Source organism: Hyla sarda, chromosome 7, assembly GCF_029499605.1.
Source record: "Hyla sarda isolate aHylSar1 chromosome 7, aHylSar1.hap1, whole genome shotgun sequence".
NCBI classification, from domain to species: Eukaryota; Metazoa; Chordata; class Amphibia; order Anura; family Hylidae; genus Hyla; species Hyla sarda.
In genome coordinates this window covers 146,287,067-146,312,488 of record NC_079195.1, presented here as the reverse complement: position 1 = coordinate 146,312,488, position 25,422 = coordinate 146,287,067, and the positions used below count along the sequence as shown (strand labels likewise).

Here is a 25,422-nt window from a genome sequence, read left to right as displayed (position 1 = left end):
TTCCTAGTAAAGCTGGATGCTAATCAACATAGCTTCCACTATGTGTGTAATTCAGCTTTCACAGGCTCCCAAATATCTGATCAGCTTCTTTGTCATCCAGGAGTCAGAGAAAGCTTTGGCTGTTCAAGCGTGCTGGGAGTTGTAGTTTTGCATTGCAGCAGCTGGAGCTGTTAGAGCAGTGTTGCCTTTAGCTGTTGCAAAAGTACAACTCCCAGCATTTCCACACATCTTTTGTCTGTAATTTTCCAAGAGCTGGAGGCACACATCTGGAGAATAAACAGCTCTAAAACAGAGTTTTACAAAGATTATACCCCCAGCTTTTCCAAAACTACAACTCCCATCATGGGAGTTGTAGTTTAGGAACAGCTGAAGGCTGTAGTGGTGCAATGGTGATCTCCGATACTGGATACAACACACTTTACGGCCGGTATCCAGTATGCTGCAAAATACAGAGTAGTCTGTCTGCATAAAGACAGATGACCCCTAGTGGCAGCAATTTTCATTATAGATTTTTTTAGTAAAATGGATTTTTTTTTTTTAAGAAATTCATATTTAAAAAACTCATCTTAACAGTAGTACCCCAAAAGTTTTTCTTAAGGACGAAGGGTGTACCTATATGCCCTTGCCCGGTCCCCTTCTTACATAGTTACATAGTTAGTATGGTTGAAAAAAGACATACGTCCATCAAGTCCAACCAGGGGATTGAAGGGAAGGGTGTAAGGGGATAAGGGAAAGGGATGTAGTTTTATAATTCTGCATAAGCATTAATGTTATTTTGTTCCAGGAATGTATCTAACCCTGTTTTAAAGCTGTTAATTGTTCCTGCTGTGACCAGTTCCTGAGGTAGACCGTTCCATAAATTCACAGTCCTCACGGTAAAGAAGGCGTGTCGCCCCTTTAGACTAAACCTTTTCTTCTCCAGACAGAGGGAGTGCCCCCTCGTCCTTTGGGGGGGTTTAACCTGGAACAGTTTTTCTCCATATTTTTTGTATGGGCCATTTATATACTTATATACGTTTATCATATCCCCCCTTAAACGTCTCTTCTCAAGACTAAACAATTGTAACTCCTTTAATCGCTCCTCATAGCTAAGATGTTCCATGCCCCATATTAGTTTAGTCGCGCGTCTCTGCACCCTTTCCAACTCCGCAGTGTCCCTTTTATGAACAGGCGACCAAAACTGAACAGCCTATTCCAGGTGAGGCCGTACCAATGCTTTATAAAGGGGGAGTATTATGTCCCTGTCCCTTGAGTCCATGCCTCTTTTTATACATGACAATATCCTGCCAGCTTTGGAAGCAGCAGCCTGACATTGCATGCTATTCTGTAGTCTGTGATCTACAAGTACATCCAGATCATTCTCTACCAGTGACTTTGCCAGTTTAATCCCCCCTAAGACATACGACGCATGCAGGTTATTAGTACCCAGATGCATAACTTTACATTTATCCACATTGAACCTCATTTGCCAAGTGGATGCCCAGACACTTAGTCTATCCAAGTCATCTTGTAACTTATGCACATCCTCTATAGACTGTACCGTGCTACAAAGCTTGGTGTCATCTGCAAAGATGGAAACAGAGCTGTTAATACCATCCTCTATATCATTGATAAATAAATTAAACAGCAGCGGGCCCAGTACTGAACCTTGGGGTACACCACTAATAACCGGGGACCAATCAGAGTACGAATCATTGACCACCACTCTCTGGGTACGATCCATGAGCCAGTGTTCAATCCAGTTACAAACTAAAGTTTCCAAGCCCAAGGACCTTAACTTACCTGTCAGACGTCTGTGAGGGACAGTATCAAACGCTTTGGCAAAATCCAGAAACACTATATCCACAGCCATTCCTCTGTCAAGGCTTCTACTCACCTCTTCATAAAAGCAAATTAGATTGGTTTGACAACTTCTATCTTTAGTAAACCCATGCTGGCTATCACTTATACTACTATTATCCCCTATGTATTCCTGTATGTAATCCCTTAAAAGTCCTTCAAACAATTTACCCACAATGCACGTTAGACTTACCGGTCTATAATTGCCTGGCGAAGACCTAGAGCCCTTCTTGAAGATTGGTACCACATTAGCCTTGCGCCAGTCCCTTGGCACAATACCAGACACCAGAGAATCTCTAAATATCATGAACAAGGGTACAGATATTACTGAACTTACCTCTCTAAGAACTCTTGGGTGTAGTCCATCCGGCCCTGGAGATTTGCTTACATTTACTTTACTTAACTTACCTTGTACCATCTCTACATTAAGCCCGTTCAATACATTATATGATGTGTTACCAGCACTGACCTGGCCAATGTCAGCACCTTCTTCCATAGTATATACGGAACTAAAGAACCCATTCAGTAGCTCCACCTTCTCTTGATCGCCCGTGACAACCTCCCCATTATCATTATTAAGGGGTCCTACATGCTCTGTCCTTGTTTTTTTTTGTATTTATATATCTAAAAAAATATTTAGGATTAGTTTTGCTTTCTTTGGCCACCTATCTCTCATTTTGAATTTTTGCTGTTTTTATAAAATATTTACAGATTTTATTAAGCTCCTTGTACTGTTTAAATGTTATAGCTGACCCATCAGATTTGTATTTTTTGAAGGCTATTTTTTTGTTGTTTATTGCTCTTTTAACCTCATTTGTCAGCCATGTAGGATTTAGTTTTAATCGTTTATATTTGTTCCCCTTTGGTATATATTTAGCTGTATAGTTATTTAGAGTTGATTTAAAGATGTCCCATTTACCTTCTGTATCAGTATTTGAGAACATCTCCCCCCAGTCTATGTCCTGTAGTGCAGCCCTCAGCCCAGGGAAGTTTGCCTTTTTAAAGTTATATGTTTTTGCTTTCCCCGTCTGTCTTTGTTTTCTACATTTTAAGTCAAAAGTAACTATATTGTGGTCGCTATTACCAAGGTTTTCCCTCACAGTTACATTACCAACCAGCTCTGCGTTGTTGGAAATGATCAGATCCAACAAGGCATCACTTCTTGTTGGGTCCTCCACAAACTGGCCCATAAAATTATCCTGCAATAAATTTAGGAATTTTCTCCCCTTTGTAGTTTTAGCCAACCCCCGGCCCCAATCTATATCTGGATAGTTAAAATCTCCCATTATTACCACTGTACCTGCCCGGGCGGCCCTCTCTATTTGTTAATGCAGCCGACCTTCTATCTCTTCAGTGATATTAGGGGGTCTGTAGATTACACCAAGTATTATTTTTTCAGTATTTCCCTCCTTTTGTAATTCTTCCCACAGTGATTCCACCTCCTCAGATTCATCACACACTATGGCATCGTTCACACTGACTTTCATACCTCTTCTAACATACAGACAGACTCCACCACCTTTTCTGTTAATTCTATCTTTGCGAAACAATGTAAACCCCTGCAGATTGTCAGCCCAGTCATGCGAGGAGTCCAGCCATGTCTCAGTGACCCCAACTATATCAATATGTTCCTCCAGTATCAAGGCCTCAAGCTCCCCAATTTTATTTGCTAGGCTTCTGGCATTTGTGAACATACACTTTACATTTCCATTAAGTTTTACACATATAGTCTCACTAATGGGATTGTTATTTAAGTTATTGGGGCTAATGGGATTTTTTGCGTTATTGCGTCTAACGTTGTTATTTAAGTTATTGGGGCTAACAGTATTTTTTGAGTTAATGGGGCTTATTGTAGTTATTGAGTTATTGGGGCTAATGGAATTTTTTGAATTATTGGGATTACAATTTTTCAGGCTACATTTATTTTTACGGCTGGTTTGTAACCCATGGATCTCCTTATCCACTGCTCTTAACCTCCCCCCACAGGACTCCTCTCCACCCACCATTATGTCCTGACCCCTCTCTAACCTATCCATCCCACTGTCTGCTTTTTTTGCTTTATTATCCTCCCCCCACTCACCTAGTTTAAATACTCAGCCACCCCTTCCAGGATTCTCTCCCCCAGCACAGCAGACCCCCTTCCATTCAGGTGCAAATTATCCGTAGAATAGAGTTTGTACCCCAATGAAAAGTCAGCCCAGTGCTCTAAAAACCCAAACCCTTCCCCCTCACACCACGACTTAAGCCATGCATTTAACTCCCTAAGCTCCCGCTGTCTTTCCTGCGATGCGCATGGCACAGGAAGTATACCAGAGAACACAACCTTAGAGGTCCTTCCCTTCAGCTTGGCACCTAGTTCCTTGTAATTATTCTTCAAGGACCTCCACCTACCATGTATTCTGTCGTTGGTTCCCACATGGACCACGACAGCTGGGTCATCCCCAGCCCCCCCTAGTAATTTGTCCACCCTTTCCACCACATGCCGAACACTGGCACCAGGGAGACAGCAAACCATTCGGTTGAGGTGGTCTTGGCGACAAATTATTCTATCCGTCTTCCTGATTATAGAATCCCCTTCCACAACTAACTGTCTTGGCCTACCTGCGTTACCATCCCCCACACTACTAGTTGAGCTGTTCCCCCGGCTGTTAGGGAGACCAGTATCCACTAGGGTTGCCATCTCTGATACTGAGGCCCTCGCATCATCGCCCAACTTGGCAATTTTACTTGGGAGATCAGAAGCAGAAGTGACCTTCCTTTTCCTTGCCCCCTTTCCAGTCCCTCTAACTACATTAACCCAGCTCCCTACTTGGGCCTCCTGGCTAGTTTCTCCAACCTCCATTTCTACCCCACTAACTGCTTGCTCTGTAAGATTGTCAATCGCCCTCAATGTTGCATTTTGCTCCTCTAGATCTCTAATACGAGCTTCCAGGTGGGCAACATGCTCACATTTGTCACAGCGGTATTCACCCTGAAGCTGCTGCTCCAGAGATGTATACATGTGGCACAATGTGCACTGAAGAAAACCTCCAATCATGCTGTCCATATCCTTGGTGACAAACAGCTGTTATTAACTATTAAGAAAAACTACTTTTATCAAGGGAGTGTAATACTTACAGTTACAGTGGGTCCTGCTTACAACTCCTGCTTTTTAAACTTCTGCTTATAAAACTTCTCAAATGTAACACTTAATAATACAACACTTTAGAATACAGACCCAGCTTCAGCTAGACTCAGTCAACGGGGGCAGGCCATTCAGGTATGCCTTCGTCCTCAAGGGGTTAAAAGACAAAGTAAAATGTATATTAAGAAATGATATTATTGCTTATTATAAAACCTTTTAAGGAACATTTGTTATAAAGTGTACTACTACTTTAAGCTACACAATAATACACAGACAATGCAAAAGATAAGTAGTGTTTGTAATACCATGGTGCCTCTAAGAAGGGAAATGTAGCTCTTGTACATTGTATAGAGCAGCTAAAATGCATTTTCAGTATATGTGATACTTTGCACCATTTTCATTATTTGCAAATTGATCGAGAAGTATGAAAATTAATAGTAGAGTTGTTAACTATTTTCCTTGAGGGATTGATTTGCCAAGGTCTTGATCTCAGTTTGCCGATTTCTCCTTGACTTTTAAAATCCTATTTTCACATATGCTGAATATTTAAATAAAACAGATATTAATAGATCAAAGAATTGCATATTTGTCTTTCCCAACAATTTGAGCTTCAATTTTAGACAAATAATCAAATTTTTTCCTGAAAGCCAGCTAAGCATTTACATCGATTAGCCTTAAAGGGGAACTGACAGCTAGTTCTCCAGCACTAAACCCAATACACCTAACACGGATGCCAAAATCCTTGCCAAAGTATTGGCCAGGAGGCTAGTATTTGTGGTACCAGACTTGATTGGTGAGGAATAGACAGGTTTTGTGCCCTAGGCAATCAATTCAGATGAATCTTTTCCAAACCTTTACCTCTCTTCAAGTTAGGGGAGAACCCCACCACTCCACCCTGTCGATTGAAAGCGTGTCGTAATGAAAGTGTTTGACAGGGTGGAGTGGGTTTTTTATGGGGTATATTAGAGAGGTTTCATTTTGGGAAAGGTTTTATGGATTGGGTAAAGTTATTGTATAATTCACTGGGGGTGGGAATAGGCCTTAATTATTCCCTGTCCAGGGCATTCCCACTCACCAGGCGGACCCGTAAAGGCTGTCCCTTATCTCCATTATTATTTGCTGTATTTATCAAACCCTTGGCCAAATTGATTAGGAAAAATAAAGGGTTAGGGGAATCGGGTAGAGAGGTAACAAGGGTAAACTGTTGTTATACGCCGATGATCTTTTTTTGGAGAATGTGGAAATTATGTTGCCCAAAGTGATGACTATAGTAAATAGATTTGGACAATTATAAGGTCTAAGAATTAACTGGAAGGTGTAACATAAAGTGTACAGCGTGAAAACAAAACCTTCCAAAATTTTCTTTTCAATTTTCCCACATAAATAAAAAAATTTGGGTCGCGCCATACATTTTATGGTAAAATAAGTGGTGTCATTATAAAGTAAAATTGGTGATGCAAAAAACCTTCATATGCGTCTGTGGATGAAAATCTAATAGAGTTGTGATTTTTTGAAGGCGAGGAGGAAAAAAACTAAAATGCAAAAATAAAATTGGCCTGGTCTTTAAGGCCAAAATGGGCCTGGTCCTTAAGGAGTTAAAATGATGTATAAATTACCCGGATCACGCCCCCATGCTGGAGACACAGGGTAAATTAGCCTTTGTTGCTAACATGTAAATATCCTCCTCCGTACAATGGAGGCAGGTGCTGCCATACCCAGCATTCCTACCTCTGTCCCTCTGTCTCTGCCTCTATTATAAGAATGCAAGATGGTGAAGGCAGAGTGATGCTCTTGGCACAAATTAATTCCAGAATCCAAGGTTTCCCAGCTGACTATTGCTCAAAATACTACTTTGTATTTACTATCTTTGAAATTTGGTTTATCATAGCAGGCTACCTTCTTTCATTGCTCAGTGGTTCAAATATGATGCTGATATGCATGTGGACACCATTGGCAAGTGACAGGTGTCAAAATTGGCACACTGACTGGTCTTTGGCATTTTTTTTAAATCAAAGTTTGAATAGGCAAACTAATTTTTAATATCCAATTTGCTCAGTCCAGTCATATGTCATTGGTTCTTCTCAAAAAAGTTGACTGGAGCTATATGAAGTTCATTCTATCCTCCTTTGGCTTCTTTGTCCCTTTATGCAAGCCAAATTCTCCTTATATTATTGTCCCCATGCCAGATGAAAATTAATTATATGCTTTCCTTGGTTTTTCAGATTCCAAATGTAATGAGTCAGGGCTGTCTCCACTTTATTTATTCTCATGGTCATAATCCTCCAATATGTCAAACAATCTCCAGGGGGGAGATTTATCAAAACCTGTGCAGAGTCATAGCAACCAATCAGATTGCTTCTTTCATTTTTCACAGGCCTTGTTAGGAATGTAAGAAGCAAGCTGATTGGTTGCTATGGGCAACTGGGCAACTTTTATTCTGCACAGGTTTTGATAAATCTCCCCCCAGATGTCCATGGTATTTACCTTGACCAATAATAATTTAAACATTAGCTTTTGGGGATGACTTGCTTTTTCTCCTCTCTTATCCCTTAACCTCCCTCCCAAGTCTGGAATCTACCCTGCTTAGAAGAGCCTATTTTCCAGATTTAGTAGGAAGGGCAAATGTCCACACTTGGCCCATTCCAATTTAATTCTGCCCAAATCCACTGCTCAAAAAAAAAAAAGGGAACACTTAAACAACACAATGTAACTCTAAGTCAATCACACTTCTGTGAAATCACACTGTCCACTCAGGAAGCAACACTGATTGACAATCAATTTCACATTCTGTTGTGCAAATTGAACAGATGGCAGGTGGAAAATATAGGGCAATTAGTAAGACACTCCCGATAAAGGAGTGGTTCTGCAGGTGGTAACCACAGACCACTTATCTGTTCCTATGCTTCCTGGCTGATGTTTTGGTCACTTTTGAATGCTGGCGATGCTTTCACTCTAGTGATAGCATGAGACGGAGTCTACAACCCACACAAGTGGCTCAGGTAGTGCAGCTCATCCACAATGCAAGCTGTGGCAAGAAGGTTTATTGTGTCTGTCAGGGTAGTGTCGAAAGCATGGAGGCACCACCAGGAGACAGGCCAGTACATCAGGAGATGTGGAGGAGGCCGTAGGAGGGCAACAACCCAGCAGCAGGACTGTTACCTCCGCCTTTGTGCAAGGAGGAACACTGCCAGAGCCCTGCAAAATGACCTCTAGCAGGCCCCAAATGTGCATGTGTCCACTCAAATGGTCAAAAACAAACTCCATGAGGGTGGTGTGAGTGTTCAACATCCACAGGTGGGGGTTGTGCTTACAGCCCAACACTGTGCAGGACGTTTGGCATTTGCCAGAGAACACCAAGATTGGCAAATTCGCCACTGGCGCCCTGTGCTCTTCACAAATGAAAGCAGGCTCACACTGAGCCCATGTAACAGACCTAACAGAGTCTGGGGGTGCCCTAGAGAATTTTCTGCTGCCTGCACCATCATCCAGCATTATCGGTTTGGCGGTGGGTCAGTAATGGTGTGGGGTGGCATTTCTTTGGGGGGCCGCACAGCCCTCCATGTGCTTGCCAGAGGTAGCCTGACTGCCATTAGGTACCAAGATGAGATCCTTAGACCCCTTGTGAGACCTTATGCTGGTCCAGTTGGCCCTAGGTTCCACCTAATGCAAGACAATGCTAGACCTCATGTGGCTGAAGTGTGTCAGCAGTTCCTGCAAGAGGAAGGCATTGATGCTATGGACTGGACCACCCGTTCCCCAGACCTGAATCCGATTGAGCACATCTGGAACATCATGTCTCCCTCCATCCACCAACTCCACGTTGCACCACAGACTGTCCAGGACTGTCCGCCACCTCATCAGGAAAATGCCCAGGCGTTGTAGGGAGGTCATACGGGCACGTGTGCCACACACACTACTGAGCCTCATTTTTACTTGTTTTAAGGACATTACATCAAAGTTGGATCAGCCTGTAGTGTGGTTTTCCTCTTTGATTTTGAGTGTGACTTCATATCCACCTCCATGGATTTGATTTCCATTGAAAATGTTTGTGTGATTTTGTTGTCAGCACATTCAACTATGTAAAGACGAAAGTATTTCATATGATTTAGAAGCAAAATAAAATGGCCCATTCGGCACTGCGATTTCAGAACTGCTGGAGGTACATAGGATAGTGTGTGTAGTTGGTTCTTGCAGAAGGTGGTGCTCAGGCTACTTGCAGTATTCAGTGGATACAATATTCATAAGAAGAGAGAGAAATGAAAAGCCCTCCACTCACTGATGTATTCCTTCTTCAAGCTTTTATCGCAGTGACATAATACTCACACATATGTGTCACAGAGGTGACAAGCTCTATTTCGCACACTCAAGTGCTTCGTCTAGCCATACAACCTTTTCTGATTCTGCTCTACAAATATACAGGTGTGTGTTCCAGCTAAACCAATCGCAAACATTTTCCCATTCACATGTGATATCTGATGTCTTGGATGGGTGTTACTAGAAGTCAGAAGCATACTGCTAGATCTGTTCTGTCATTTAACCCTACAGGGCCCGTAGCACTGGAACGTACCCCCCCTGCTCCTCCTTTCTGTACCCCCCCCATATATATGTGAGTATTATGTCGCTGCAATAAAAGCTTGAAGGAGGAATACATTGGCGAGTGACCGGCTTTTCATTTCTCTCTCTTCTTCTTCTTCTTCCGGATATTCAGGCCTACCAAATCGCCACACAATTTAATCATTGGCTGGTCTGTACCAGTTCCATTAACCCAGTGTTTATCAAGCACGGTCCTCAAGGATTTCCTTACTCTTTTACAGGTGATATAACTGTGGTGATGCCTGATTCACTGATGATAATGATATAACCTGTGAAGGAAATCCTGAAAACATGACCTGTTGAGAGGTCTTGAGGACTGCCCTCAGAATCATTGCATTAACCCCTTCAGGACAAAGCCCATTTTGGCCCTAAGGACAAATTACATTTTATTTCTGTATTATTATTTTTTCCTTGCCCTCTAAGAGGCATAACTCTTTCATATTTCCATCCACAGACCCATATGAGGGCTTGTTTTTTTTTTTTTTTTTTTTTTTAATGCAAGACCAATTGTACTTTGCAGTGACCATACTCTTTTTATCATAAAATGTATGGTAAATCTAATATTATTTGTATAAGGAAATGAAAAAGAAAATCACAATTTTGCTAATTTTGGATGGTTTCATTTTCCTTTTTCTGTCAGTACAATTTAGATAATACATATGTGTACATGATTCTTTCTTATTGTACTGCTTTAAGAAAAATTTTTTTTTTTTTCAAAACAAATATCTATGAAATTGCCCTATTCTGATCCCCTATAACTCTCAAATTTTTCCGTAAGGGGCTGTGTGAGGGCTAAATTTTTGCGCCGTGATCTGTATTTTTTTTTTTTGTACCACGGTCGTGCTGCGGCATATTCAATCAGCCATCTGAACTGCTGCATGCCCGCAGATGCAGTGATCTGTACTAATTGCAGCATCTGAAAAGGTTAATGGTGGGCATCTGCACAATCGCTGATGTCCACCATTATTGGCAGGTCCTTTACTGTTGATAGCATCTGGGGCTTACCGTGCATGAAGCGAGCACAGCTCCTGTGCTTGCTTCATACACAGGACGTAAATGTATGTCATGGGGCAGTAAGTATCAGGGCACCAGGATGTATATTTAAGGGGTTAAAGAGGACCTGTGGTCAATATATAATTATGGAGGTGTGATCACCACTGGATGCCTGAGGCCATGTTAAGTGTATATGCATAGGAGCTGCTACCATGACACCTTCCCTACTTAACCCAATTAAACCCCTACTGACTCCCCCTACTGGCTATATATACCATACTATCCTGGGTACAATTTTCCCTGAACTGCATTGTCCTCTATGTGGTCCCCGGAGCTTTGGATCTACCTCAATGCAGAGTTCTCCTTTCTTCTGCTACCGCTCTGTGTGTGGTGCTCCCTCCGCCTGTGCATATAGAGGCAAAAGAGGAGAGAGTGTGGCTCTAAGGAAGGGGAAGACCCAAAACTCTGGGGACCACATAAAGGACAATGCAGTGCAAACGAAGCATGCTGGGACAACTACCCCCAAAATAGCATAAGGTATGAATAGAAGCCAGTAGGGGTTAATCGGGTTAGTAAGTTTATTTGAGTTACTAGGGGTCAATGAGGGCGGGTATCATGGCAGCAACTCCTATGTGTGTACACTTAGTGTAGCCTCAGTCATCTGACACTTATGACGCCTTCAGCTATATATATATGCACATACCCCTCTTTTACCAAAGAATATATTGTAAGGAAGGCTCACCTATCTGATGGATTTGCAGACCAAATTTAAAGCCCCATATCTTGTGAATGGAAGAAGGAGGATCAACGTAAACAGGTATGTGATCAGCCTACCCGCCCTAACCAATCTGTACATACTTAAAAAAAGGCTATTCTTAATTTGACCACAGGTCTTCTTTAAGATCCCAACCCCTCTCCACCAGCTTAGCCCAGGCTGCCTACTAAAGCTATTTGTTAAAGAACCTGTGGAGCCCCCACATGCCATCAACTGCATGGTAAGCATTCACTGGCTTTCCTGTCTTTTCACATTTTGCAATCTGATCTACTAGCCCATGATATTTTAGAAGGAGTATGTACCCCTTGCCTCACATCTAAGTTCCAATGAGATCTTTGATGCCTCTACCATTAGATCTCTCCTGTTGCATTTTACTCCTACTTTCTTACATATCTCTTAATTTAAAGACTGTATCTCATTGATTCTTTTAGGACATATCCTCTCCAGGAACCCTACTGATTTTGAGAGACTGCTCTTCACCAATACTTCTCAGAAATGCTCTATATCCTGCATGTACCTACTTGTCATCAACCTGCCCTCTCAGAGCCGACTGGCATTTATATGCCCTGGGAGCTTGAATTGAATATATTTCTTTGACATGCAGAAGTTCAAGCCCATGGTTTTTCTAGATATGTTCGGTTACAGGAAAATCACTCCAAGCTTTTGACCAGGTGGTACAAGACTCCAGAGTAGCTTAATGATTATACATTGGCCCCTTCAAATGATTGCTGGCACTGGGGTCTACATATTGGCTCCTATGTTCATATTTATTGGTCTTGTCCATTGATTACTCCCTTTTGGAAACAGGTTGAGCAGATGGTAAAATTTGATATGTCCCTTATAGTGGAAAGCAGGCAATTAGAGATGAGCGAACTTACAGTAAATTTGATTCGTCACAAACTTCTCGGCTCGGCAGTTTATGACTTATCCTGCATAAATTAGTTCAGCTTTCAGGTGCTCCGGTGGGCTGGAAAAGGTGGATACAGTCCTAGGAAAGAGTCTCCTAGGACTGTATCCACCTTTTCCAGCCCACGGGAGCACCTGAAAGCTGAACTAATTTATGCAGGCTAAAGTAATCAAATGGCGAGCCGAGAAGTTCGTGACGAATCAAATTTACTGTAAGTTCGCTCATCTCTACAGACAATCATGCCATTATATCCCCTCTAAACTTTGTATACTGTAGGTGTCATCTCTTTCCTCAACACTTTTCTATGTGATAACTCTTCTTGCTCTCACACCTTTTATGATGTATCTCTAGTTGGCCTTTTACTGCAAATGGTCCTTCTTGTTTAATAATGTACAGCCTATGATTTACCTTACCCCCTGCCTCCCTCTCACCCTTCTCTATGCCTTATTTTATTTTGTTATTGTGTATTGATTTGGTACGTGAAGTGCTGTATCTGTCATGTGCATGATGAGCCTCATGCCAACTTTCAATCTGCATTGTTTATTACATCATTAATATAAAAACGTTATTAAAACAAAAGTGACAACGAACCCTAACAGGACAAAACAATGTAATTTAGTTTTGAAAAAAAAAAAATGCACAACAAGGAAAAAACACGTTATCTCTTAGAACTGTTTTATTGAATGCATGTTTTAAAACATACAAACATATACTTATTTATTTATTTATTTATTTATTTTTTGCTATAACCATAACACCTGGTACAATTTTATGTATGTTGTGCAATGAAGGTCTCAAAAACAAAAAATAAAATCTGAATAATAAAAAAAAATTCAGAAGTTGCTATCCCTAGAAATGATATGAAGCCTATACTTAGAAAAATACCAGTCGTGGAGGACTTTATCTGGTACTAAATTTATGAAGATGGCTCTTTAGAAACAACAACTTTTTACTGTTTCATTGTTCAATTGTACCAAACAATAAAAAGAAAATTATGTGAAAATATGTATTTTAATATGTTGGTATGACGTGTCCACCCTTACCTTTTCTCTTTTTAAGGCTAAATTCCCACGGGGGGGGGGGGGGCTATGAGAAAATCTGGAGCAGATTACATTAACCTCAATAGAATGTGATACAGATTTTCCACTGCTAACATTCTGCTGTGGAAAATTGTCTGCAGAGCACCCACAAAACAGCATTATGAAATACTATCATGACCTGCCTGTGTGAACGTACACTAAGGACTCCAGTTTCTCATGTTAAAAATTCAGTTTAATATTAAATATTTGTTAATAACAATTCACATCACAATTTCTGTGTGGCCACATATAGTATATACCTCTCCTGAGAGAGTATAATAAAAACATGTTCAAGCAACTCATGGGGTGACATGCATTGTGATTTATATTAAAGGGGTTAGGGGATAAGCTGTCTGATCGTGGGGGGCCCGCTGCTGAGACCCCCCATGACCTCCCTGCAGCACCCGCATTCTATGCGGGTGCTGAATCTCCAGTTTCGGAAACCTCTAGGTTTCCGGAACTGGGGACGTGACGTCACGCCCCCTCCATGCATGTCACGCCCCCTCCCATAGACATCAATGGAGGGGGCGTGGAGTGACGTCACGTCCCCAGTCCCGGAATCCCGGAGGTTTCCAAACTAGAGACGCAGTCCCCGCACAGAATGCGGGTGCTGCAGGGAGATCGCGGAGGGTCTCATCAGTTGGCCCCCCCCCCCCATGATCAGACATTATATATATATATATATATATATATATATATATATATATATATATATATATAATGTTTTTGCCCGGAATACCCTTTTAAGCCATGACAAAATGTAAAAGGAGATACATCTGAATATGTAATGTTTATGGAAATATACATTTTTTTTTCTCTTTTTTTATATAGAAGGCAAACAAAAATAATTCAGGAGCAGCTAAAAGACTTACAAAATGGGAAAAACTATAGTCTCCATGCATCTAGTTTGTTATCAAAAGCAAAGAACTTTGGAGAAAGCAGAGTTCAACTGCATAGTGTAAGTATTTGTAGATTCATATTCATCATGAAGTCATAGGGGGAGATTTATCAAAATCAAAGGAAAGGTTGCCCCTAGCAACCAATCTGATTGCTTCTTTCATTTTTAAGAAGGCCTTTGCAAAATGAAATAAGCAATCTGATTGGTTGCTATGGGCAACTGGGCAACGTTTCCTTTACCCAGGTTTTCATAAATCTCCCCCTAAGACCACAAGATTCTAACTTCTCATCTGTGTTTAAAAAAATTGTTTAGGTGTATGTCGTCCTAGTTTAAAATCTCTTCATACATGATGAATAAGGAAATCAACTAGGGTTGGTTGATGACTGGCTGAATATGCAAGTATAGTTTTAATATGGCATCCTTTAAAAGACCCACCACTTTGTCATATAGAGGAGCAATAATTGCAACAGAGTATAAATTCAAATTCAACTGAATTCCTTGTTGTCAAGCAATGCACTGATAAAGCAACTAAATGTTGGAATTCTATTGAGCATACGTAGATGTCACATTTTACATGTTTACCAGCTCTGGCAGTTCCTCACTGTATATTCTTGGAACTATAGAGTAAGACGCAAACATTGAAATGGTTGTTGTTCTTTATGTTTTTGTTTCACATCATTCTTATAGAGAAAACTACTGCTGATTGCTTTACCATACTGATGTGTCAGTGGTAACTTCCCGAAAAAACATTTGACATAATTGCATTGTAGTGACAATTTATATTGGAACATTTTTACCTCTCTTTATTGTTAGAACATGAAAGCTTTGTCAGTGTTTGTGTTGGTTGTAGAACACAGAAAAATATGATAGTGATGCCTTTTACTGTTGTTCAGTTTTTTTTTTTCCGCTTTCAAAGGTTAAAACAGAAAGATGTTTCTAATAAATATAGAACTTTTCATGTACGTTAATTGTTCACTTACAGTATTCAAAGTCTGAGAGGAATCCAGAGCCTATAAGAGAGAATGTTATGGAATCCAGTTTCTCAGAAACACAGCCCTTCTCAAATAGCACAGCATCAGACAGAGAAAATCAGTCGATAAAGCATCATAGGTAAGGACCATGTTCATCTGATGTGATTGAGATGCCTAAATATGTTTGATAGTATGCACAATGTTACTCTTATTGGGAAGCATGAGGTAGGGGAAGCCTCACCAAGTCATTAATAGCGGAAGCCTCACCAAGTCATTAATAGGGAAAGTTTTGCCAATTCATCAATAGTGGAAGCCTCACCAATTCACCAATAGGGAAAGCCTCATCAGGTCATCAATAGGGAAAGCCTTACCAATTCATCAATAGGGAAATCCTCACCAAGTCATCAACAGGGGAAGCCTCACCAAGTCATTAATAGGGAACATCTTACCAATTCATCAATAGTAGAAGCCTCACCAATTCATCAATAGGGGAAGCATCACCAAGTCATCAACAGGGGAAGCCTCACCAAGTCATTAATAGGGAACATCTTACCAATTCATCAATAGTAGAAGCCTCACCAATTCATCAATAGGGGAAGCATCACCAAGTCATCAACAGGGGAAGCCTCACCAAGTCATTAATAGGGAACATCTTACCAATTCATCAATAGTAGAAGCCTCACCAATTCATCAATAGGGGAAGCATCACCAAGTCATCAACAGGGGAAGCCTCACCAAGTCATTAATAGGGAACATCTTACCAATTCATCAATAGTAGAAGCCTCACCAATTCATCAATAGGGGAAGCATCACCAAGTCATCAACAGGGGAAGCCTAACCAAGTCATTAATAGGGAACATCTTACCAATTCATCAATAGTAGAAGCCTCACCAATTCATCAATAGGGGAAGCATCACCAAGTCATCAATAGGGGAAGCCTAACAAAGTCCTCAATAGGTAAAGCCTCACCAAGTCATCAATAGGGGGAGCCTCACCAAGTCATCAACAGGGAAAATATCACTAATTTATCAATAGGGAAAATCTCGCCAAGTCATCAATAGGGAAAACCTCACCAATTGATCAATAGAGAAAGCCTCACTAAGTCATCAACAGGGACCCCCTCCCCCATTAATCAATAGGGGAAGCCTAACCAAATCATCAATAGGGAAAACCTCCCCAATTCATCAATAGAGGAAGCCTCATCACGTCACTAGATTTTAGTGCAGAAAATATAAATGTTAAAAATTTAAGTCAATAGGGGAGATTTATCAAAACTTGTGAAGATAAAGAGAGATGCAGTTGCCCACAGCAACTAATCAGATTGCTGCTTTTTTATTTTTTTTAAAGAGGCCTCTGAAAAATAAAAGAAGCCATATGATTAGTTGCTATGGGCAAATAGTCAACTTTTCCTCTGTGCAAGTTTTGATAAATCTCCCCCAGTGTATGAAAAATCACCAGCTACAGCTGTTGATTTTTCCATTGAGAGCATTAGGAATAATCTGCAACAAATCATGTTCAACATATATTGACATACTGAGGATTGAAAATATGCATGGCACATGACCCCACGGACTGCTACTATAAAAGCGCTGTGGATTTTCCAAATGGAAATTTTATGTGGAATAAATATGCAGCAGATTTTCGTGTAGAAAATTCCCAGCATATTACATTATCAACAAAGTAGATGTAAACTGCCCGGAATCCCCATGGAAATTGGCCTGAGGTACAGGCTTCAAATTCACATATTAATTTACAGTGCATGAAAGCTGCAGCTTTATTGCAGATTTGTTCTACTGGGTCAAAAGGGGAAATAGATTTTAAATACATATGGGGAAATTTAAATTGTTTGCCGAGTGTCCAAAATGGCGATTGCATTGTGTGAGGAGTATTTTGTTACTATTATGGAGCAGATTAGTAAATACATCTCTATCCAGATGCAACCTGAACAAAGTTATTTATGCCTCTACCTTATTTGTGCAGCTTGCACCAGAAATGAGAATGTTTCATAAATACATTTATCAGGAAAACATACATCCCTTTAGCCACACCCCCTTTTCACCAACTAAAACTCCAAACATGAACATATTAAAAAAGTGTCACCCAAACCGTGTACATTAATAGTAAATGGCATACACCCGCCATGCACCAAGCTTTGGCATTTGAGACGACACAAAATTGAAAAAATGTAAATTCCCCCACTGATTATTTTTTTTTCTCTCTTAAATGGGCACCGTCAGATCCGGAAACTTTTTATATGTTGTTACTGATGAAAATTAAAGACCTTTTGTAATATGGTAGTTTAAAACATTTTGAATATTTAATAAAGAAAACAGCTCTTGAAAATCCCACCACTAGGGGTCTCCATACCTACTGGGACACTAGCCAGTGCTGCAGCAGCATCAGACTGGTACATGGGTCATGGACAAGAGATGACTCCTGGACAAGGCTGCATGAGCAGACACACCAATCACCTCCCACTACAAGCCCCCTTCCCCTGAGAGGATTTCTAACACTGTGAGTCAATGAAAATAGGTATTTTTATGATAAATATAGTTGATAAAGCCATTTTTTTTGTTTGTGGGATATGACAGGTACGCTTAACATATTCCACAGTAAAATCCGCAGTAGAAAATCTTCCTCAATTGTGTAGATTTTCATGCAGATTTTCTGCTGCAGATGTACCTCCATGGTAAAATTCTGATCAAAATAAGCGCCGATTCCAGTTGCCACTGATTCCGAGGGTAAATTAAGCAAAGAAAGCGCAGATTAATTTTCATATTGTGCATAGGCCCTAACCACATCCACAATAAATTGCTTATTGCTCATGTGTCACAACCACACGGGTTAAAACGCATAATCAGGTTGGATTCCAGTTGTGGATGATATCTGGATCACTTCAGTTTTCAATAGGATTTAAAACTACAATGTAGCATAATTTCTCTATGAAAACTATAGTAAACAATGATTGTTTTAATAGAAAGGGGACGGGGCTACACTACATATGAATTTTATAGGAAGACAGCATCCATAATTCAGTGTAGAAGAGAGTGGGATACTCTACTGGTAAGTTGTGATCTACTGTTTGACCGCCACTCATCTGAAGCATGATTATCTGATTATCTTTAAAAACTTTAAAATATATCTTATCAGAGAAAAGGGTATTTTCCTCACTTTTCATCACTTTAGAGTTCAATAATACAGTAAATAGTATAGAGAAATACATCTGCTACAAACTCTCTTCCCTCTAAGCTCAGGGAAAAAACATGCTGTGATAGGAGCACAAAGTGACAAGGCATCTGTGTAGTTCACAGTGGTGTGCATAGGGCAGCACAAAACTTGCAAGTAAGGGCAAAAGTTACATTAAACGGACCTTGCTTGCTCCAAATGCATGTAAGAAAAAAGAATAAAACAGAATAGAAAAAAATGTATCTGAAAGTTTAGGTAGAAAGATGGTTTCTACACCAACAGAGAAGAACATGCTTTATTGTAGGAGCAATGAGACTATGAAACACTGCCAGTAGAAGTTGCCATGGCAAAGTCATTGAAGGAGTTCAAAAAGCATCTTCTTATGTTTCCTGAGTGCAATAATGTTATTAAATATGGTTACTGCAGACAGCGATAGAGCGTTCATCCATGGATTTATTCTGACTGTCACATTTGGAATCGGGAAATAATTTTTTTCCCCTAAGGTGAGGAAGATTCCTCCCATAGTGTGATTTTGCCTTCCTCTGTATTAACACTGCAAAATAGTAACCATAAAATTAAAAAATGCCCATAGCAATAAAACTATGCTTCAAGGATATTCCCGTTTTAGAATAATTTAAGCCCTTAAGGGTTAACCTTTTCATGGCCATGATACTTTCCATTTTCCACCTAAACACACATGAGGGCTTGCTTTTTTTGCATCATCAATTGCACAGGGTGGGCCATTTATATGGATCCACCTTAATAAAATGGGAATGGTTGGTGATATTAACTTCCTGTTTGTGGCACATTAGTATATATGAGGGGAAAAACAAGATGGGTGGCGACCATGGTTGCCATTTTGAAGTCAGCCATTTTGAATCCAACTTTAGTTTTTTCTGTATGAAGAGGGTCATGTGACACATCAAACTCATTGGGAATTTCACAAGAAAAACAATGATGTGCTTGGTTTTAACGTAACTTTATCCTTTCATGAGTTATTTACAAGTTTCTGACCACTTATAAAATGTGTTCAATGTGCTGCCCATTGTGTTGGATTGTCAATGCAACCCTCTTCTCCCACTCTTCACACACTGATAGCAACACCGCAGGAGAAATGCTAGCACAGGCTTCCAGTATCCGTAATTTCAGGTGCTGCACATCTCGTATCTTCACAGCATAGACAATTACCTTCAGATGACCCCAAAGATAAAAGTCTAAGGGGGTCAGATCGGGAGACCTTGGGGGCCATTTAACTGGCCCACGATGACCAATCCACTTTCCAGGAAACTGTTCATCTAGGAATGCTCGGACCTGACACCCATAATGTGGTAGCTCACCATGTTGCTAGAAAAACTCAGGGAACGTGCCAGCTTCAGTGCATAAAGAGGGAAACACATCATCATGTAGCAATTTTGCATATTCAGTGGTCTTGAGGTTTCCATTGATGAAGAATGGCCCCACTATCTTTGTACCCCGTATACCACACCATACCATCAATTTTTGTGTTTCAACAGTCTTGGAGGGATCTATCCAATGTGGGTTAGTGTGAGACCAATAGTGTTGGTTTTGTTTGTTAACTTTACCATTCACATAAAAGTTTGCCTGATCACTGAACAAAATCTGCGTAAACTGAGGGTCCTGCTCCAATTTTTATTTTGCCCATTCTGCAGCATCTGAAACTACGGATACTGGAAGCCTGTGCTAGCATTTCTAGTGTTTCTATCAGTGTGTGAAGAGTGGGAGAAGAGGGTTGCATTGACAATCTAACACAATGGGCAGCACATTGAACACATTTTATAAGTGGTCAGAAACTTGTAAATAACTCATGAAAGAATAAAGTTACGTTAAAACCAAGCACATCATTGCTTTTCTTGTGAAATTCCCAATAAGTTTCATGTGTCACATGACCCTCTTCCTATTGAAAAAACAAAAGTTGGATTCAAAATGGCCAACTTCAAAATGGCCACCATGGTCACCACCCCTCTTGAAAAGTTTCCCCCCTCACATGTACTAATGTGCCACAAACAGGAAGTTAATATCGCCATCCATTCCCATTTTATTAAGGTGAATCCATGTAAATGGCCCACCCTGTACTTTGTAATGACATCACTCATTTTATCACAATTCTACGCAGTGCATTTTTTTTGTAAAAAATGACACGTTGGGCCTGAAGTTGAAACTGACCAGTTTTTGTCTGTTTTTTTTTTTTTTGGCGCAGAGTGTCTGTGACATGTCTGTGCCACTCTGAAGTCAAAATAGATCGGAATCCTGCAAGTCTGAAACAACATTTCCCACTAGTAAAATCCCAACACTCTTAGTAAATGATACCCAATGTTATTTCAGACTTGCAGGATTCCACTCTATTTACTATTGGGAAAAGTCGGGAACATTTTCTGACCAGCTTTTTCTAGGTGGAAATTTTCAGTCATTAATCCACAGGATTTTCTGTGAATTCAATAGTAAATAGGTCGGGTTGTGAAACCACGCCCCCTTTTGGACCGGCCACGCTCCCTTTGCGACAGACCACACACCCTTTTCAGCTTTTCACAGTGCAATGTTGGGTTTGTCGGATTTTCCAGGCGCAGAAATGGCGCAGACACTCTGCGCCAAAATATCCCTACAAAAACTGTCCGGTTTCAGCTTAGTAAATTAGGCCCATTATCTTTACTCTGTAGGTCCACTGCGATACTCAATTTATATAGGTTTTATTTTCTGTTACTACTTTAAAAAATATATACCTTTTATATTCAAAAATAACTGTGCTTAAAATGATCCTCTTCTGACTCTTATAATACTTTTATTTTTCTGTGTACAGGACATTCTTTGCACCCTGAAATGTAGTTTTTAAGAAAAGTGTTTAATCAATGTAAAATAAAAGTAGAAATACAGCCATAAAAAAAAGTTATAAAATATATCCATATTTTTAATTTAACCTGTTGGGGACCGAGGGCGTACATGTACACCCTTGCCTCCTGGTACTTAAGGAGTGAGGGCATACCTGTATGCCCATGGGAATTCCGTTCCCCTCCGTGCACCAGGCGGGGACCGGACTGGGATGACTGCTGATATCTATCAGCAGGCATCCTGTGGCAACGCCACAAATCACCACAAATCGCAGGTCAATTCAGACCGACGATTTGCGGCGATTCCGGGCTAATCAGGTCACTGGGGACCCGATCGACTGGAAAATCACAATGATCGGAGCTGTCACAGACAGATAGGTGCCCCTATTGCTGAGTCCTAATTTAGGCCTCAAATGCGCATGGAGCTCTCATGCTTTGGAGCCCTGTCGTATTTCAAGGCAACAGTTTAGGGCCACATATGGGGTATTTCCGTACTCAGGAGAAATTGTGTTACAAATTTTGGGGGGATTTTTCTCCTTTTATCCCTTATGGAAATTAAAAAGTATGGACTACACCAGCATGTTAGTGTAAAAAGTAAAAAAAATTACGCTAACATGCTGGTGTTGCCCCATACTTTTCATTTTCACAAGAGGTAAAAGGAGAAAAAGACCCCTAAAATTTGTAACACAATTTCTTCTGAGCACGGAAATACTCCATATGTGGACGTAGGCGCACAACAAGGCTCAGGAGTGAGAGCGCACTATGTACATTTGAGGTGTAAATTGGTGATTTGTACAGGAGTAGCTGGTAGTTACAGCATTTCTGACATAAATAAAAAAAAAAAAAAACACCTACACGTCACCCATTTTGGAAACTACACCCCTCAAGGAATGTACCAAGGAGTATAGTGAGCCTTAACACCCCACAGGTCTTTGACGAATTTTCTTTAAAATTGGACATGAAAATAAAAAATGTTTAAAATTCCCCCTGAAATGCTGTTTTTCCCCAAATTTTTCATTTTCACAAGGGGTAATAGGAAAAAAGCCTCCCAAAATTGGTAACCCCATTTCTTCTGAGTATGGAAATTCCCCATATGTGGATGTAAAGTTCTCTGCGGGTGCACAACAAGGCCCAGGAGTGAGAGCACACTATGCACATTTGAGGCCTAAATTGGTGATTTGCACAGTGGTAGCTGATAGTTACAACCTTTCTGACATGCATACACAAAAAAAAAAACACCCACGTGTGACCCCATTTTGTAAACTACACCCCTCAAGTAATGTAACAAGGGGTATAGTGAGCCATAACACCCCACAGGTCTTTGACAAATTTTCGTTAAAGTTGGACGTGAAAATTACCCCATTTCCCCCTGAAATGCTGGTTTTTCCCCAATTTTTTCATTATCACAAGGGGAAATAGGAAAAAAGCCTTCCAAAATTTGTAATCCCGTTTCTTCTAAGTATGGAAATACCCCATATGTAGATGTAAAGTGCTCTGCTGGCGAACTACAAGGCACAGAAGAGAAGGAGCGCCATCAGGCTTTTGGAGAGAGAATTAGGCTGGAATTGAAGGCCATGTGCGTTTACAAAGCCCCAATGCTGCCAGAACAGTGGACCCCCCCCCACCACATGTGATCCCATTTTGGAAACAACACCCCTCACAAAATTTAATAAGAGGTGTATTGAGCATTTACACCCCTCAGGTGTCTGACAGATTTTAGGAACAGTGGACCATGAAAATGAAAAAATTTATTTTTCATTTGCACAGCCCACTGTTCCAAAGATCTGTCAAACGCCAGTGGGGTGTAAATGCTCACTGCACCCCTTATTATATTCCGTGAGGGGTATATTTTCCAAAATGGGAATCACATGTGGAGGGAATCCACTGTTCTGTCACCATTGGAGCTTTGTAAATGCACATGGCCCCCGACTTCCATTCCAACCAAATTCGCTCTTCAAAAGCCCAATTGCGCTCCTTCTCTTCTGAGCATTGTAGTGTGCCCGAAGAGCACTTTACATCCACATATGGGGTATTTCCATACTCAGAAGAAATGGGGTTACAAATTTTGGGGGGGATTTTTCTCCTGTTACCCCTTGTGAAAAAGAAAAAATTGGGGTAACACCAGCATTTTATTGAAAAAAAAATGTATTACATTTTTTTACGTCCCAATTTACGTCTATAGAAAAGTGATGAATATTTAAAACTGCCTTTGTCTTTTCCTTGCGTAGACTGTGTCAGATTTGAGCCAGAAAAATTGGCACAGCACACATTTTCAAAAGAACTTTGCCTTGTTTGCATCATGTAAAATGATTTAAGGGAGTGTGGCCTCAGGAAAGGGCATGGCTTAAATTGCGCAAAAAGTCTGCAACCAAAAACAGTCTTTAGCTTCATCAAGTTGTGTAGACTGAGCAGATAGTGTAAACTGCACCTGTTGCTCAGCCTGAGTTACTTTAAAAAATCTTGTGCAGTCTTAGACTGTCTAGTATTAATCTAGTTTAGTAAAGCTAAGCAAGTTTTTGAATAAGACCCCCACAGTGTCTAAGCAGTTGTAATTGCAAAATTGAACGTATTACCATATTTTTAAACATGGTGCTGACAGCCACTTTCCCATAGACTTTCCTTGTGTACCTAGATAAAAAATATGTATGTGTTTTATTCCTATTTTACAGCCATATTCTTGTTTTCATTTGTGAACACAGCCATATCATTGCTAGGGCTCGTAAAAAAATGCAAAATAAAAAACAATACTTACCTACTCCAGTCTCCCACTAGTCCTCCTCAGCTCCCGTTCTTTTCTTGTCGGTCCCCCATACAACTATCTTCTTCCTGCTTCCAAGACGAATACTCGGTGCAGGTCCAGCCCACTCTGACAATTACCACAGGGGCAGAGAAACTGATATTTTGTTTTTAATTAATAGACAATAAATGTTCTGTATGAGAATGCACTCACATACTATATATCTTGATATTCATTACAAGTGCATACAAATGATTGTGGTAATAATATAAGATCTCAGTCAATTGTTTATATGTTTTCTCTTTGGTAATATCAATTGGAAGATTTAATGGACATCGCTAAAGCCACAAATGGGATTTCATTTACTTATGATCTGATAAAATCCACTTATATGCCGCCTAAATTGTAAACTTGGTGTTTCAAATAAGACTGATATATTTTTATGAAAATGTTCTGCCTTCTCTCAGTGATATGTGCTCATTTTTCATTACTTTGTTCCTGAGAAGACATAGTTTTCTTTATAGAAACATGCTTTCAAGTCTACACATAATTTTTTTTTAGGTGCAAGATTGGATTTGTTACATATGAGTCAGCAGTCTTGGTGACATTGCCAAGCAGGTCACTATATCTCAGAAGTGCCTTTTGATCTAGCTGTGCTTTTTATAGCTTCTCTGGGATTGAGATTCATCATACCTGTAAATTTATAGTCCTCAAAGTGGCATGCGATAAATATATAGCTCCCTGCCATATATCGGTTACTTGCAGATATGTTCATTTAGACTAGGTAATTTCAACATAACTGCAGTATCTTTCAGGAACAAGTGTAAGATTTAACAAAAAATTTTAATAATGAAAATGAAATGTTAAGTTTAATGTAAAAAAAAAAAAAAACATCAATTATTATATAGCATTGGCATTTCACTTGGATATGTCTGACTAACTGGGTCTGAAAGCTGTGACTCTGCGTAGTCCAAAAATAAAGGAAAAATTCAGCAGCTTCCGAAAAATGCCAAATGATTTTGTTTCCTGTTGGCCCCTGGTAGCTATGTGTTCAGCCAATGGCCAGATTGTGAGGTTGGACACATGTTTGGCCAGTGATGAAAAAGTCAAGCAAAGGCAACAGGAGATGAATTCACACTGTGATTTCCAGAATTGCTAGCATGTCCTTATAGTGACAGCAATGGTCATACTGGTTATATCTACTAGTTTTTATACCTTGTTTAAAATTTTACACCAAGTATTCTAAAAGCCATAACTCTTATTTTTGCACCTACATGCTGTATGAAAGCTTGTTTTTGCAGTAACAATTATAATTTGTAATGACACCCTTTGTTTTAACCATAAAATGTACTGCAAGATTAAAATGAAAAATATTTTTGGGGAGGCCGCTAGATAGAACCTTATTCCATATATTTAAAGATTCTGTAATGACATGGATTATGCCACAGGACTGACGCTTAGCAAATGTGTACCGATA

General features: G+C 40.1%; 1 protein-coding gene across 2 annotated transcripts in view; it reads left to right on the top strand.

Moving 5' to 3' along the window:
• Nucleotides 1-25,422, top strand: part of NRG3 (neuregulin 3) — a 1,092,025-nt gene that overhangs the window by 1,004,814 nt on the left and 61,789 nt on the right. For both annotated transcript variants that reach the window (XM_056530934.1, XM_056530933.1), the window contains exons 6-7: nucleotides 14,142-14,268; nucleotides 15,191-15,318. In XM_056530934.1, the coding sequence (XP_056386909.1) occupies nucleotides 14,142-14,268; nucleotides 15,191-15,318 (255 nt within the window). The remainder of the gene's footprint in view (nucleotides 1-14,141; nucleotides 14,269-15,190; nucleotides 15,319-25,422) is intronic.